The following is a 17,368-nucleotide window of genomic DNA, read 5'->3' as shown; positions in this document are numbered from 1 at the left end:
GGAAATTTTAGTCTCTCAGAAATGCCCTGAACAACTGCCAGTCTTGTTTGTACTGGTTGAAGCCAATTGGTGGCCAGTGATCAGTAGCTGTGAGCACCATGCTTCCAACAGTGTGTTGAAAAACCCTCGGGAAGGTTGCCTAAGGTAGCTGCATCTTTGTGGTTCTAGATAAAGTCCTTTTAAACCCAGTTTTTCTGTTCTGTTGCATGTTATTCTCTCCCAGATACTGACAGTAAAGTTGTTCTCCATTTGTCCATCTTACATTTTTTTACGTATTTTTCTGTCTAGGAATGTCTTGGTGTAAATACTACTGGTCACATCAGCACTGTTGTTTAACTAAAGAACAAAGTTTTCCCATGCACTTTCCCTCTCTCTTTTTTCATTAATTTTAAAGGTTATTCTGTATAATACGTATGCAGCTATCCTGTCATGTGCTTTATGGGAAATATCCGACTACATGGGTTTTGTTCTTGATGACAGTGGAACAGAATCAGTTCTGTTGCTCTGATGTGCAAGTTCAAAATTTACATGTTTTTCTTGCTGCCTTGCATGTCAGATGATCTGGGAGAGTAACGCAAAAAGGATGTTCTCCTGTGACAGGCCATTGGAATTTGTTAAGTTAATTTCCTTATCTCTAATCCTGTCATAAAATGTGAAAGGAGATGGAATGAACCAGGGGAAGCAAGAACCCAGATGCATAGATGGGTTGTGCAAAACTTTCTAAAGATTCTTAAATCTCAACAAACTTATCAGTTTTCATGTCTCAGTACGAATCTGAAAAAGAGTTTGATCAAATATGAGGCTTATAGATCCATGCACAGTGAAAACAGGAAGTTTTGTGTGATTCTTCAGGCATTAATCTGGATGCTGTATATTCTTTACCTATGATCCTCATGAGGATTTAATAACATGCTTTAAAGCATTGTTATAACTGGTTGATGAAAATCCACCTTGCCCTGTGTTGTCCCATAACTAATTGAGTGCAATGAAGAAGACCCCACAATTTGAGGTTTATGATAGATCAGGTATATCTTATGCATAAAATAAAAACACTGAGTAGTGTTCTGTCTTAAACATGCTGAGCAAGTGGTATGGATGAACCGCTGATTCATTTGGTAGGGGAAGAGGTACATGGAAACAACAGCATATGTCTTAGGGTTCCCCAGAGATCCTTCTGCAGCATCAGTGAACATGAAGACTGTTTGAGTGAATGTTTTTGTTTTTTTTTTAAATGATAACTAACTTTTGGTAGGGTAGTGTAGTTTGGAGAATATGTAACATCAAGGAGAGACGTACAAATTTTTCTGCAGTTTTGCATTCTCAGGGCTATGAAGAGAAGTTAAACATCCACATTTGGCTTTCAGTATCCATCTGTACTCCATGTTTAATCAAAAAAAACCAACACTGCCAGTACAGCTCATTACAGAAGTCAGTATTTGTGCTGGATGAAAAGCAGGTTGTTAAAAACAAACAGGAAACCTTCCCAAAAGTTGCAACTGAGAATCTTCCCTCCTTCTCCCTCTTTGGTTCGCACTTCTAAAACTTCAGTGAAGTTTTTCACTAGCTTTTAAAAAAAATTTTTGGCTTACATAAATATAAATACATAAATATAAATACATAAATTGTTTTTTTTTCCAATTGTCTTTCAATGAAGAAAATGTTAATATGAATGTGTAGTTTTTCTTAGGCTTATCATTCCTTATAAGCTCTTCATCTACACAGAAGACAAATGATTCAGTGGGCTTTTCTTAAAAATGAATGCATGTAGGATTCAGTCCCTTACACATAGGTATCTGTGCCAAGGGGTGCAGCTCCCATATCCCTCTTTGTTCTAGTCAGGATGTTAGAGCTTTGATTTTTTAGTTAGGAGATCCTTACTGTTTCAGGTACACTGAATAGTTTGTCTTAGTTAAATGCAACTTAAATAAACCTTAAAAACATGCAATCAGTTGCCTGGAAACCTTCCATCTGTGTGTGTAGTTCCTTTATGAGGGTCTAGATCATGACTGGTTTCAGCATTTGATATAATTTAAATGGTTTTATTTGTTCTTTTGCCTGCATCCCTTATGTGCTGTTAGCACATAAACTGGCAAATTAATTGCCCTATCGCAATGGAATTCTCAGTCAATACTATTCTCCATGCTAAAGTCCTTTGAAATTATTGTAATTGTGAATCTTTTTTAGTGAGAAAGCAAAGCCTGTGATGGTAGGAAATTCTGACAAAGCCTTGGGCATTTCGCTATACCAGCTGCTCCTTATCTGACAGATAAAGGACCACTCTGAAAGAAAAGGCTTATAGCTATTATAAAACTGATTATATTGAGACTAGTTTTGTGTTGAAGAAATGTTCTTCTACAAATTGAGTTCTGTTTTGGGAAGGTTTGTGGTTAATGTTTCCACTTTAATGTGTGAGTAAGTGGTAGAAAGTAATTTTGCTTTCAAGGAATTGAGGAATTGTCTGGTTTGACGATCTCATCTCTTGAGCTGATACAATTCACTGCCTATCTTGCTTTCCACTACAAGAATATAGTGAATGAGAGAATATGAGGGTCTCATGTGTGTTTCTCCAGTGCTGTAAAATCTGTAAGATGAAGGCCTTACTAAATGTTTACACATCATCAAATGCATTTTTGGAGGAACCTTAGGCTCATGATCCATTTTAAAATTAAGATGGAGAGGAAAGTGGATAGCTGTGGGGGTTCCCTCCTTCTCCTTTCAAGTATTCATTGTTTGTGGCTGGTTTGCTAACTGGGAAGATGAACAGAAAAAGAGGATCCTGTTTCCTTCTGTAATTGCAGGATACCTTCTTATTTCATCTCCAGAGATGAACTGGATGGAGGGGATCATATTCTTTTTAACATTTCAAATTGCGGGTTGGGATGGTGCCATTCTTGCAGGTGTTGCTGAGAAAGGACCTCTGTTTAGCAGGCTGCAGCAGCCTTGTTTTGTATTGCTTGCTGCACTGCTGAGGAGTAATATTGTTATACAAGCTTGAGTCTAGGAAAAGGTTTGCTAAGTAGGCTGCAAACTGCCTTGCCAAACCTCCTGTGTATTCTTTGCATTGGTTGTAGGTGTATGCTTCTGTCACATACTGTCCTTCTGCTGCAAGGAAAACATTTCATACCATAACCTTTGCTATTAAGTAAATCTGGGCTATTTTTTAGTGCAGTGTATGCTGTCCTTTCCTTGCTATGATACTCTTTGCATATGGGGCAGCTGTTGATTTTCTGTGCTTACCATATACTGCCAGAGTGTGGCTCTTCTACTGTAACTCTTTTTTTTTTCTTTCTTTCTTTTTTCCACAGCCAAAGTTTAAATTGTTCCACTGACATCCAAAAATCTGGGTAAAATTCAGTACATTTTTAGGATCTTGCAGTAGGCTTGTACTATCTAGGGCCTTGCAGAGCCATGCACGAGCTGTTCTTATTTCTGCATCTCTATTTCAAGCACAAACTACTTCTAAATCTGTCAGGACATTTAAAAGTTCTTTCTTGCTGAGGAGGAGCTCTAGCGCATTTAATACAGGTTGGGTCTTCTATCCTGGGTCTTACGTTTTGTAAGTGGTACTGTATTCTGGAAGTGCAAGTTTTTCTCCCTTGCTTAGTTTTAAGAAGGCTATTGGGAAGAGACAGAACCATTTAAGATGACTTATGGTATCTTTCGCCTTCTCCAGGCAACATAACTCCATGCGTTTCTGGATGGCTGTTCCCCTTTCTGGGACACTGAACTCAGTTTACGTTCTACTTTGCCTTTACAGGGCAGGGAGGACTTAACAGTGTCCTCTGTTTTGCAGCCTATTTCCAATCACTGTAAGACAATGCTGCCATCGCGTCTAAGATACTGAAGCCCACAGAAAGTAGTCTGAATGTTTCTTTTGCCTTCAGAGGGCTTGTACAGATTTGATTAGCTTGAATGTTCAAACCATCCCTAGCAAAAGCTTAAGGCTTTTTTGTCTTTCTCCACTTCCTCTTGTTTGTTTCTGTTTGTTATTGTTTCCTTGCTTTCTTTTCTTCTGTATTTTTAATCTCTCCATTCCCATGTCTTCTGACATTCCTCCTTGTGTCTTAAATGAGTAGTTACTTAAACAAGTAAAAAAATGTGAGTCAGCAGATTTTGTTGAGGCTGACCTTTTTTTAAAAACATGCAATGTGAGGTCTTGAAAGGGGAAAATATTCCTTCATCTCCAGAAGGAGTTGAACCCACCAAAAGATACCAACCATAACTAAAGATATAATGCATTTTTATTTTCTGTTGCTTTTGTACATCACATGGAACTATGTAATATCCAGAGATGTGTTTGTGGAAAACTGCAGCATACAGGTAAACACTGCAGTCAATGTAGCTTGAAAAGTATGATGATTGTTGAACTAATTTCCACATGCAGTTTATACAAGCCAGTGAGCTAGTAAGCTCGAGGAGATGGTACAGTAAAATGTTCTGGTAGCTTAGTGATTACTGTTATAGATTACAATAACTAATTCTCTGTTTCACCTGTTCTCTTCCTTCACTTTCCCTGTAATTTTCTTTGCTCTCATCTTCTACCTTCCCTTATTTTCCTCCTATAAAAGCACCATCTCTTCAAGATTTAGGAAAGTTAGATTGTCTGTGTGCGTTGAGTATACATTAAGACTAAGGGACTTTTAAAACTAACTAGACTATTGCAGATCTGCCCTTTACTATGAAATAAAAGTTGCATACAAAACAAAACAGAACCCCCAAACCCCAACCTGTGAAAAGTAAGGGTCTATAAATGTTGAGTACTAGTGTAAATATGCAGAAAGTTAATTCCATAGTTAAATATTTTAATAAAAGGATTATAATTCTGCACTCACATCTGTAGGACACTCCCAAATGAGCACAGTGATCACATATTCCCATTTTGTTTGAAGCCTCATCTTTCCCTCTACTTATGTCCATCTAAAAATGACCGTGCTGGTAAACATTTTGGTAAAGAGGACCTCTGCATGGCTTACTGTGCTGAGGCCCTTGCTGCTTGGACAGCAGTTCTGTCTTGGTGCTTGCTCTAACCCCATGCTTTCTCTTGCTCTTAGCAGCAGGCTGGCCAGTTACCATGGCTTGTGTAATATAGGTGGTTTTTTTCCCCACACCATCTACCTTTTGAAGATGCGGTATTTTCCTTCTTACTTCGAACTGGAATTTAAAACAAGAACATTACCTGGCTACATATAGCTCTGAGGGCTCTGCCTACCTGTGTATTGTGCCTGATGTGATATATTTAAGCCTTCTACTTGGTCTCCACATGTCTTTTATCCTAACATGATTGTCACAAGATGCCTCTTTGATTAGAATAATAGTCTTCAATTTGCTTTCTGTCCCTTCTGTAATCACTGAAAGATCAACTGGTTTAGGATTAGGTAGTATCTTGAATGCTATCAAAGATACAACAGTGGTATATAAAGCTGTGTTCATTAATGTAAAACTGAGAGACACTGATTGCAGAATTGAAATGATTCCTGTTACTCCAATTTTCTTTTTCTTCCTTCTTTCTTTCTTTCTTTCTTTCTTTCTTTCTTTCTTTCTTTGTGTTGAGAAGTGAAAGTATTGTACTTAAGGCCTGGTATTTATACCATAGCTCAGGAGTAGGTGATGTAGTCTTATTAAATACAGGAAACAGAAACAGTTCTGTTGTCTCTAGCTTCATTAGCTAAATTTAATGAATGTTTTTTTTCCATTTTGTAGTCTAGGCTTTATCATTATCAGGAATAACAAATATACATAACACCTTTGTATCTCATTGTGACAAGATGCAACTGGTTCCTGTTTATGAATTGCCAAAAAAAAAAAAAAAAAAAAAAAAAGCAGCCCAAATGTGTTTTGTACTTCTTGGATCAAGCAATACATCTTGTGAGATGCAAAACTGTTTATAAATTGATTTGCCTACGTTAGCTGTATTTTGCACATGCTTTGGCCTTCTTTGTCATATGATCTATTCCTTTTATATGTATAGATAATATTTATTGGTTTTGTTTGAATCCCTGCCTGATGCTTCAGAGCTAACCATCACACAGGCTACTTTTGTAAGACTCTTGGAGGCCACTCCTTCAGAGTGGCTGAGGCAATGTTTGTTTCCTACTGTTCTCATGCTTTTTCTTTATAATGTTTCAGCTCATCCACCATATACCATGTGCTTTAGAGTGAAATTCTACCCACATGAACCCTTGAAGATTAAAGAAGAGCTCACCAGGTATTTTTTTGTTTGTTTGTCTGTGCATTTAATGTATATCATTAAGTTCAAAATAAGACAGTTTGTTGTGTAGGGTAGGGTTCTCACTATTTATGCTAAAATACTAGAGTAGACAGACATCTGCACTACTGATAGCTTTTTTATGTATTGTGATACCTATAGATTTTTAAAAGCAGTTTAAGGGGACTTTTCTATAACATACATAGAAGTAGTGATATTGTTGAAGAACTTTCAGAATGAGAAGCAGTGATCAAGTGACTGGACAAGGATTATCCTGACTCTTCCCCTGGCAAGGATTGTAGTCTTGAGTAAGTTTCTTTTGTGTCTTAGTTTTTCTTTTTTTTCTGTGAAATAATCTGTGAAGTTTAATTCAGTAATGGCTCTAACTCTCTCAAAAGGAATGTGTATAGTCTCACTGAATTTTCTCTTGTGTGTGTCTTTAGGACCACAAACAAGATGATAGTATTTTTAAAGTACTGATAGTCCTTTAGCAAACTGATGTAGATGTGCAATATATTTATGTTTTTAAAGGACAGCTACTCTGGAGGTTAAGATGTCTTGTTGATTATACTGGAGTTTTCCAGCGTATGCTGTGAAAACAGCTGTGCAACAGATCAGTCATACTTAATGAATGGGACTTTCGTCCTTCCTCATAGCCATTCTGAATATTCTGTTGCTCTGGGTATTTTTCAAGGAATGCACTTGGGGGGAAAAATGTAGGAAAGTAACAGCTCTTTTGATCTCTGCACCAGCTGTGCAGGACTATATGTACGCCTTACTATGTTGTAGTTAGCAGGTCACACCACTGACTAATAGTTGCATGTTGCAGAAGTATGGAGCGCCTGAGCACTTGTTGCCTTGAGTTCTTCATTGATGCTTTCCCCAAGCCCTGAAAATTCTTACGCTCACAAGTCACTTCATGAATGGGAGTGATCCCATTATCCCATGTCTCATACTGAAAGTTTCAGGAACAGCTTGCATTTGCTGAATGGTAAGTTTATAGTTTGTATAGAGCAGCTGGAACATACAGTTCATATTACAGATGTTTATCTTGGGTGAAATATTGAAATTGTTTAGCTGAGTGAACGGGTTGTAAACCAGGAAGTCAAGGGATTTTCACTATTTGTTAGTGTTTGTCCTTGGATGAATGTTTTACTTTTTATGAGCCAGAGTATAAACTTTGTATAGACTTTCCTCACTCAAGAGCCTTAATTAATTGATTTTTTTTTAACTACTTGGACACCCTCCCAGAAGAAGTGTTATCGAAATGCAAAGCACCTAGAATTAGCTCACTGAAGTGTATTGTGCTTTCAGTATGTTTTAGGCTTTGCTGGAACATTTCAAATAAATTTTTAAAGTCAAGCTACTGTATGAAAAATGTTTTACAGTCTTTTGTTAAAACTAATCCTATTAAGACCTTAAAGAGGAGAAATAATTTCTCTTTTCTTATGTCCACCTTGTGTACATGACACCTTTTTGTACCTGATCAGCTTTATAGTTTCCCAATGTTGCTATTTGGGAAGCTTTGCTTTGTCCCTGCCCAGGTCTCCTACACAATAACAAAGTATAGGAAATGCTCCTGAAATAAGCAAGTGAAGTGTAGTGTAACTTGCCTCTGAGAATTTGCTTTACTGTCTAAAGCAGAAGGTCAGCTTCAAGATGATGCTCTAAATTGGCTTGAGTTGCTTTTTTTTTTTTCCTTGAATTGCAATGATTGGTGAAATTCAAGAAGAAAAATGTCCATTAGTATTTGACAGAGGGCAGTCATGAATCCTTGGTAGCTAGTTGGCTCTTTGGTAGGTTTTTTGTTGTTTGGTTGTTTTTTTCCTTAGCTCTGCTCAGTCTGTTCACTGGACAATTACATTTGTAGCAGTGTGTGCTTAAGATGATTTGAAAATGAAATCATATTGTCACCCTTTGACATAAAAGCCATCTGTACTTCATAGCTGTATATACAGTCAGCTGAGTCGGTAATACTGCTTTGCATTTCTGCTACTCTGTGCCTAATGCATGTCACAGAGCTACTCTCTTGCTTCTTCGACTGGGTAGAGAAATCTGACAGGCGTCAGTAGTCCCCATTTAGGTAATGAAGTTAAGATACAGTAGGACATCCAGTCACATTGTCACACTACTCTTTGGTTCAGAATATTAATTAACCCTGTCTAAATCCCCCATGTGGATTATTGTCGATGCAGTCTTTGTAAAAGATTTATAGGAATAAATCTTTAATGAAGCACCTTAGAGACACCAAAGAGACATAAAGATGTTAACAAGTGCTGGTTTTCCTGCTCTTCCACAGCAATATCTGATGTAAAAAAAATAATAAAATCATCTGTTCAGTACATGAAGCTGTGTGTGTATGGGGTAAATTTTTTGATTTCATGAAAATAGTATAACATGGATAGAAATACTATTCAGGATTTAGATATCAATTGCAGGAAGAAAATTGAGTACTTGTCATCTCAGATCACTGCTGCTTCATTTCTATCCTACCTTTGGTAGAGGAGGCTGGACTGTTATCCTTGAGTTAGCCTGTGGTTTTATGGGCGGAACTATTTTCAGGAAATTAAGTTGGAGAATGACATAGCTGAAGTTATCCCTCTGTCTATGATATTATAGAAAATAACCCTTGTAAGAGCCTGAAAATGTGTGTACACCATGTGTTCAGAGGCCAGGAGTGCCTTGGGCAAAGGTTCAAGCCATGCACTTGCCTGTCACTGCATTTCGTTCCACTGCTAAGGGCGCCTGTGAATATTGTCAGTCACATCGTACCATTCCAGTGGCTTACTTTCATCTTTTCTCATTTTAATTAACGATTGCTTCCACAGCTATTATTTTGAAAAAATCAGTGCCTGCCTCTGGTTGTTATGGCACTTTGAGATATTATTGCTAAATAAGAAATTCTGTGGACTCAGGACAAAATTTCTGCCTCTCACCACAGCAGGAGGTGCTGTGTGGTCCATGATCGCTGTTTCCTCTAGAGTCAGCTGGCATTAGGACTGTAATTCACAAGTTAACTTTAGTGGCCAGGGGATTGTTGCCTTGAGGTCTCTTGTTTCTGTAATAACAGACTACCCGAAACCCAATTTGTCAACATAGCCCAAATCTTAATGCACTTCAATGCTTAACCTTCTTAACTCAACTCCTTAACTTGTGTCAACATGGATTTAAAAGATCTGTCTTTATTTTTGGAAATACTGCTTCCTCAGTGGGACAGTGAGGCCATACATGTTTAAAATGTGTTTGAAAAAGATTAAAGACACTTTTTCTTTTTTAATAGTGAAACTAATAAGGCATTTTTTCCAATGCCTTCTAAAAAATTGTGAGGAGAAAGTGGCAAGGATTTAACTTATTTTACTCAAGTGGTTGGGCCTCTGAATTTATTTCAGGTGCACTGGAGGATCAGCAGGTTGCAACACAAACTGAATATGGATTTTTGAACAGTTTGTGTAATCTTTTAAACAGAGGGAAGTGCTCAACCTTACTAGAAGAGTGATGTTCCTCTATAGTGTGGCCATCTCTGAGGGTTTGACTTCTGCTTCATGTGTAGTATGTGGAGGACATCAGACTTTTCTGAATGGTACATCTGTGGCTTTCTAGATCTAATTGTCTAGCACTTATAGGTGACATGAAGTCAAAACAAAGAACTTCACTTTCAGAAAACAGTGTTTAACTGGCTTCACTGAGCATCCCTAATGGGAGTAATAACTATTAGTTTTTAATTAGGCAATAGCAACAAGACAAGCAGGTCCTCACATCTCCCTTGTTCCCTGCCATGCATACCTGTAAAACATAATTTCAGTTTCTTTACTTGCTAAATCAGCATCTGCCCTGCAGCCTGTTTTCTGGCTGACACTGTGCAGGATTGGGGTAGAGGCCTTGAATAAGTACATTTTCAGTTTTACTGCTGATTTCCTTTTCTCCTAATTTTCTTTTTTTCCCATCTTTTTGGTGCCTTCCAGTTGTTTTTCCAGGTAGCATGACAGGCTTGATGGTGAGAGGGGGTTTTCTTTAGCTATGTGCATGGAATGACGTGCAGAAAAAAGGATATTCCAGAGTTCACTACAATGGTCAAGATTATTCTGCTGGTGTGGCATGCAAAGATATATAATATATATTATTGCCATAAAGGAAGTTGTAATGACAGAGGTCATTCAATCCGCAGTACACACAGCATCCCACTACGCTGTCTGGAAAGCACAGATATTTTTGCTCTGTGCCTCTCTTCACTATTCTTTGATCACAGGTCAGAGCCCTGGGAGGGTCCAGAGCTGACAAAGCCTGAGATGCTGCATGTGAACAGAATGGGAACAATCAAGGGACTGTGAACAGATGGATCCAAAGACCAGTCATACTTGAGCACAGATTTTTACTATGTTATTTCTTTTCAGTGTTCTTGTCTAGGTAGTAAATAAATCAGTATTTGTTCTTTCTTATGTAATAAAGCAGTCCCAGGCCTCATGCCTTCTTATCTCCAAATCCCTACATTATGCTGTGTTTGTATAATTAAAATGAGAGAATATAAAGTCCTCTGAGGTCCCAAAGAAATGATCTAAAATGCTACAGATAATACTGTATCAGCAGTAATCCATGATTATTGCAGAAAAAACACACCTGGAAGAGGGCACGAGTGAGTAGCTGGCAGCATTAACCGAAGATGGATTATTTCAACTAGCTTTCATCATGTCTTTTTCCTAATCCATATTTCCTAATCCAAGAAGCAGTTCTTCAGTCACTAGGCTGTCATAAAACAGTGTAATGAGTAATTTCATACAAGAAAAGCAGATAAAAAATGTTTAACTGGAAGTCATATAAAATGACAAAGTCTTGGGGTATGTAATCATGGCAAATTCAAGAGCCCTGAGTGAGCTAGATTGGGTGAGGAAGAACAATACAGCTGCATGCATGCAGTGCTTGACAAGTCCTGTCTCAAATAGCTGTACTTGATATTGCCTTGTACTGAAAAGCCTGGTGCTTTTCCCTCCAGAAGTAAGAGGCCAGTTGAGGCTGATTGTGCTCCAGCTGGTTGTCAATGCTTGAATATCAAACCATTTATTTGCAAGTTGAAAAGTCTTGCAATATGTTCATCCTTCCAAGGGTGGGCCAATATGAGGTGGGCCTGTGCTGCTGAAGCCTGTTCCAGGCATCATTTAGGAATACCTCTGCCTCTCTGGGTACCCGGTCCTGCTTTTCTTGAGATGTGCAATGGTGGCTATGTTTTGATGCCTCTGCAAGTTCACTTGTCTGTTTTGGCTTTCTCGAGGCCATATTGGCAGTTGGCAAGTGAGTTTATAGTTCTAACAGTATTGGACTCACAATCAGATTGAATAGCATAGGTCTTAAACATGAATGAGAATTGTTAGTAAGAGCACTTAGTGCTGGCAGGCTTGCAGATAACATTCAGGTCAGAGAAAAAAATTACCCAGGAGAGTCACTGGATTTTTTGGTGGACCTTGTGCCTGTGGGAGAAGGAGATCTTACATGTTCAGAGGTTCTCGTGTGCTCCTCTGAGGGGAAGGCAGGAGGGCTGAGAAGATGCAGTTCAGTTGTGGAAGTCTGCAGAGGAGAACCTATTCCTGTGCTGTGGTGGGGCTTTTATGTACCCAGTATCCAAAACAAAGCTTGTCCCTTACCACTCCCTTGTCCTCTTTATTCATCGATGAAATGAATTCTTGTGTAGCAATAAAGCTTTTTTTCCCCCTGTAGCCAGTACTTTCAAGCAGGTGGCTGGCATGGTAATTTTTCACGCTTTTCCCTTTTCCCAAGGAAAGACCGTACACTGTAATGCAGGCGCTGGCCAGCTCCGAAGCCAGGAGGACAAGCCCACATATTGGTAGATCTAAGTGGCAGTTATCTTCCTGACCACAGATATGAGACCTTTGAGATTACTGGAAAGCTGTTATTCAAGTGACCTTCCCACTCTCAACCCAGGGCAGAAAATGGACAATTTCTTTCTGAAGGAATAGTTTTGGTGTTTTGGTTTGTTGTTTGGTTGTTTGTTTGTTTGTTAATACTCTGTGGATACAGAGCTTCTTTGACGATTTTGGCAATCTAGGAGGGACATAGATTCGGGATGGAGTTATGGGGTGCTGCTGCTTTCATGGTGTTTGAATCCTTAGCGTTAGTACTTCTTTCTAGAAGGCATAGAACAAGGAGGGTGGTTCTTCCTACAGGTGCCTGTTAACACAAAAGACAGTCATGCAGTTTCGCAAATATGTTAACAAAGTAGTTCCTACTACTTTTGGTGTTAGATATTTTAAGAGAAATAGATTTTTCTTTTTTTCTGTGTTTGAATGAAGATTATGTTTTGAAGTCATGATGGCTGTGCCCCTAGTTCCTAATTCCTCTGCCAGAATTTGGCTTATGACTGATTAGGTGGATTGATAGGGCAACTGCTGTACTAATATCACTGTGGTGTGCTTATTGCCATGTGTATCTGTTTTACAAATGCTGTGATGGGTTTAAAGCCACGCTAGTGTGAACAAAACTTTCATATTGTTCCAGAAAAACGAGAAAACAAATAGATTATCTCCCCCTCACCGAAATTCACTAAAAGTTTTCTTGAATTATTGTATTGGGAATTTTAACAATTACATACTGGCCTGTTCATTTTAGTAGTATTTGCTGGATCTGTTGCTCATGAATTTGTGGTTTTTTTGGACTTAATAATACCATTTTTCTTCACAGCCTTCTGAGGTAGTTAGTTCACTACCTGCTGTGTAAGGTACTTTCTTTTGTCTACCTTAAGCAATTTCCTGATTTCACTGACTTCCCCCTAGGTCTAGTATTGCAGGATTCAGGGAATAGCAGTTCTGTGTTTGCCTTTCCCACTACCCTCAAGATTTCATAAGACTCACTCTTATTGCACCTCAGTCACCATCTCTCCTTGTAAGGGCAGCTCTATCCTTTCACTCATTTTAGTTCTTCTCTGTATCAAGCTCAGCTATGTCTTACTTAGGATGCAGAGGTTACTGCTAGGTAAAATGTTCAAGAAGTGATTACACCAAGGCTTTAAAGAGTGGCAAAATGCCCCTCTGTCTTGTTCACAATATCTTTCCTGATGATGCTGAACATTTTATTGGCTTTTTTTGGCTGCTGCTGCACCCAGACTTGATGATTTCAGAGACCTGTCTGTGATGACTCCCAGATTTTTCTGTCAACTCTGTGTTTTATCGGTAGCTAATAGAGTGATGGCTTTTCTTTAAATTATAAGATATCAAAATACTTCTTAAATATTAGTAAATAGACAAACTATATTTTTAGAAAATATAATTATTTTTTTCTATTAGCCTTTTTATCTAGTTGGCACTGTAAAGTATAGAAAAGTTGTTCTCTCAGTTGTGGTATTACATACTAGCATGTAGTAGTTAGTGTTTAGGTTAGAGTCATAGACTTTGGCAGGAAACTAGTGCTCCTGCAGTGTACTTGATAATATCTACAGTAAAGACAGGATGCGAAGTTAATGTCCAGAATAATATACATAAAGAACTCATAAATTCTACTGGGGGAGGAGGACACCCAATCCAGGAATATTGTAAACACGTTCATTTGCCCTCTGCTACTCTGCACCTGAGTATGCACAGTAGCATGGGAAAGAGCAGTGCAGTCAAAGTCAGATGCCAAGCTGAGATAACAGTTTTTGAAACATTGCTGGATATCTCAAGGTGACCGTGTGTGTCAGCTGGAAAGGCTGCGACAACTCTGGGAGAAATGCATTACTGGAATAAAATGAGTGAAGTGACTTGAATACAAGGAAAAACCACTACATGGACAAACCACAAAGTTTGGCTGTGGGAAAGCTTTCCTGCCTCATCAAACATCTTAAAATAGATAAATAAACTGTTTGTTAAGCAGTTAGCAACATGGTCTCTGGGGGTCATGAAGCCTGCTTAAAAACAATAATAGATATTGCTGACCCTTCATCTGCAGTTGCGGGAAGGGCTTGGCTAACCTGGAGTTGAGTCATCTGTATTGCAAACAGATAATAGATGGAAAAGAGTTTGTTCCAATGATAGACACTTATGAGCATAAGCGCTGAAGCATACATTTACTAGCTTGCTGGTAAGCCTGAGTACTTAGGGCTGTAAATCAGGCTATAAAGTTGTGCCAGGGCTTGGAAAGAACAGCTGTGGTAAAAGTACATGAGAAGCAGCAAAATTAGATCTGATTTTGCAAGTTATTTCTATAAGTAGAAGCAATTTTCAGTACATGCAAAACCTTACTGAATTCAGGAGTCAGGTACTCATTCACAGGTCTTTGCTGACCTGGGACAGAAAGTACTTTATCAGGATTATAGGAAGTGTCTGAGGTTGAGCCAAACTTTGTCAAAGCTTGCAACGTTGGCTTCCAGTGCAAAGTGCATATATCTCCTTCATTTAAAAAAACTCCTTAATGTCTTAGTCTTGTTCCAGGCTGGCCTTCTTGCTTTGAAGATGAATAGCATCCTATGCAGCTTGCTGTGTGGGTGGTCTCTGAAAAACACATTCAGACTCTCTGGTTCTGCTCTGCATGGGTATTCCCCTGCCCTTCTTATGAGTGTAAGTGCTTCCCTTGTGTCCCAGCTAAGAATTTCTCATCTCTACTGGGAACTGTGGTGTGTGCCTCTCTTCCCCTCTTGACTGCTGCCATCTGTCTTGGAGATGTTTCTTTTTTTCTTCTTTTTTTTTTTCTTTTTTTCTCTTTTTTTCCTCAGAAATGAAATAATTCTTTAAAAGTGTGATTTTGAACTATTTGATTAAGGATTTCAATGGTCAAATGCATGCAGCAACTCAGTAGCACAGAACCTTAGTGACAGAAAAAATAAACTTAAGTATTTTTATTTTAAAAATTATTAGTGTAATAGAAAGGTACAGGAACAATTTAAAAGACACCCCCTTGCCCCCCAAACAGCCAGTGAAACATTGCAACAACAAAGCCCTTCCACATAAGGGAGGAAAACCAGAGCTTTTTCCTCAGACTAGCAAGTGCTAGGGATTATATATTTTAAAGCAAAGACAGATGAATAACATCTATGGCCCACGTTTGTGACAGAAGCTAGCCTACGTGATGGCTTGTGTTCAGCTCTGTCATCCCAGGATGATCACTGGGAAGAAATCAGCTCTGAGGCACAAATGTTCTTTTCCCTAAAATTATGTCTTATGTGCAGTTTTTGTTACATATCCTCTGCTTACTCTTATTTATCTTCTGTTAACACACCTCTCAGTGAAAACTGAATATGTGTTTGTGTTTTCCCAATTGTTACAGAAAAGAAGTATTTCCTGGTGTGTTAGGGAGACAAGACAATGAAAAATGTGTTATCCTGAAGTTATGGAAAAATTGTGATGGAAATTTTCTGCAATTTTTTAATTCTGATTTTTTTTTTTTTAATTCTGAACAACTTGCAGAGCTAGTGATTTAGCTGGAGGGGATGGATAATACTACATTTTTTTTAGCTTCATGTAATTGACAAAAGTGCATATATTGACAATTTAGATTGAAAGAGTATGTTTATTTTTTATTGTAATGAAACTAACTTTAGGGGGTATTTTTTTGACAAATTTTGGTAGTTTCACATTGCAAACAGGCTTAAGCAAGAAACTAGTATAAAAACTATATTTATTCCTGTTTGATTTTTCTCTGGGGAAAATAAACCCATGCATTTCTTGTTTAAGATTAGCTCAGATAACTGAGACTATTATGGATGCAGAAATTTAATAACGACATTGAGGATCTTTGTTCCTGGTCAGCAACAAACTATTTGCTTAGAAATGCCATAAGTATGCACACTTCCACCCAAACTCCCATGTTAATCTATACAGAATTTTAGTGGAATGTATAGAAATTAGTTTTTGCCCTCATCCTGAGGGGTTTCTGTTGATGCTGCTGTTGTGTTTGATCCTAAGTGCCAGTGTAGTATCTTAGTGACCCATCACAAACTGTTGTATTTATGGCTGTCCCCCTGTATTAAAAAAACTGGTTTTGAATTCTACTGAATTCATGTATTTGTGTTTTCAGGTTTATTCTCACAAAATAACTGGATACTGGGTGGGGAGGGGGACTCCCTGCCATCTCACTTCAGGACTCTAACTTGTGATTTCTTTCATAGCATTTGAGAGAGAGAGAGAGGCTGCCTGACTCTTGAATAGGTGCTTTGAGTCAATTCTTGAAGATACTCCATGTTCCCTGGGCCCTGAAGATAATGGCTTGTAATAGATGGTCACAGTAGGCAGCATTGGCACCTAATCCTGTTACATGGGAAAGAATTTCCTGCAAAACTGTTTTTTCTTCTTGTAAATACCAAAATATTAATGGAAAAGTAACTGTTCATAGTGTTTGCTTCCATCTGTACAGCTGGAGAGTCAGACCTGGCACAGTCCTGACACTTCAGATTCTTAGTTCTCACCTCAGCCTCATGTCTGCAAATGTAGGTCAGGAGCAGTGAGTTAATACGCTTTTCTGGATGCCTGTTTACTTTTGTATCTCATTATAGTAATTTTCAAACTCAGAAACTACGAATGTGCAGTGTGGTTGAAGATCTGTTGACCTTACAGCTCATCTAACAAGCCATGCTGTGAAATCTAGGGATGCCCTTTCATAGGTGGCTTTTTTTGGCACTTCTTAAAAGGTGAACTCCGTTTGGCCTCAAGCTAATGGTCACTCTGGAGAACCACAAGCCAATTTTTCACCCTGGAAAAATTTACCAAAAGTCTTAGGATGGGGACTGCTCATTTGCCCAAGTTACATATGGTATCTGCATCAACACACTGAGCTTTTTCCAGTAGGTTGTCATTGTGATTGAGAATTTTTACTGCATCTCACTGAGACCGTTGGTTCATCCTGATGCAGATCTCCTCTGGGAACTACTTGTACTGTAGCAGTACCAAATTGTGGAAGTGAATTTGTGGGCTGTTACTGGACACTGATTACAGGAAAAAAAAAGGGGTTGCAAAATAAAAAAAAAAGGCCTTGATGGGCAAAGTCCCTGTAGAAACTTATAATACTGTAATGCAGTGAAAGAATGTGTTCAAAATAAGAACAAATTGCTTTTCTCAGTGGTAACTGTCTCCTATTTACATAGCATTTAGTAACAATCCAAGGAAAGGAGGAAAATTTCTCTTGCCCTTCAGATAATGCTTCCAGGCTTGCTCAAATCCAGAACTCCCTGTAAGCTTCAGACAAGATACT

General features: G+C 38.4%; 1 protein-coding gene across 2 annotated transcripts in view; it reads left to right on the top strand.

Annotated features, from left to right (window-relative positions):
- Nucleotides 1–17,368, top strand: part of FRMD3 (FERM domain containing 3) — a 148,062-nt gene that overhangs the window by 85,482 nt on the left and 45,212 nt on the right. For both annotated transcript variants that reach the window (XM_075020326.1, XM_075020327.1), the window contains one exon: nt 6,127–6,205. In XM_075020326.1, the coding sequence (XP_074876427.1) occupies nt 6,127–6,205 (79 nt within the window). The remainder of the gene's footprint in view (nt 1–6,126; nt 6,206–17,368) is intronic.

Source organism: Buteo buteo, chromosome Z (genome assembly GCF_964188355.1).
Source record: "Buteo buteo chromosome Z, bButBut1.hap1.1, whole genome shotgun sequence".
Classification (NCBI taxonomy): Eukaryota; Metazoa; Chordata; class Aves; order Accipitriformes; family Accipitridae; genus Buteo; species Buteo buteo.
This window is presented reverse-complemented; position numbering and strand designations above follow the sequence as displayed.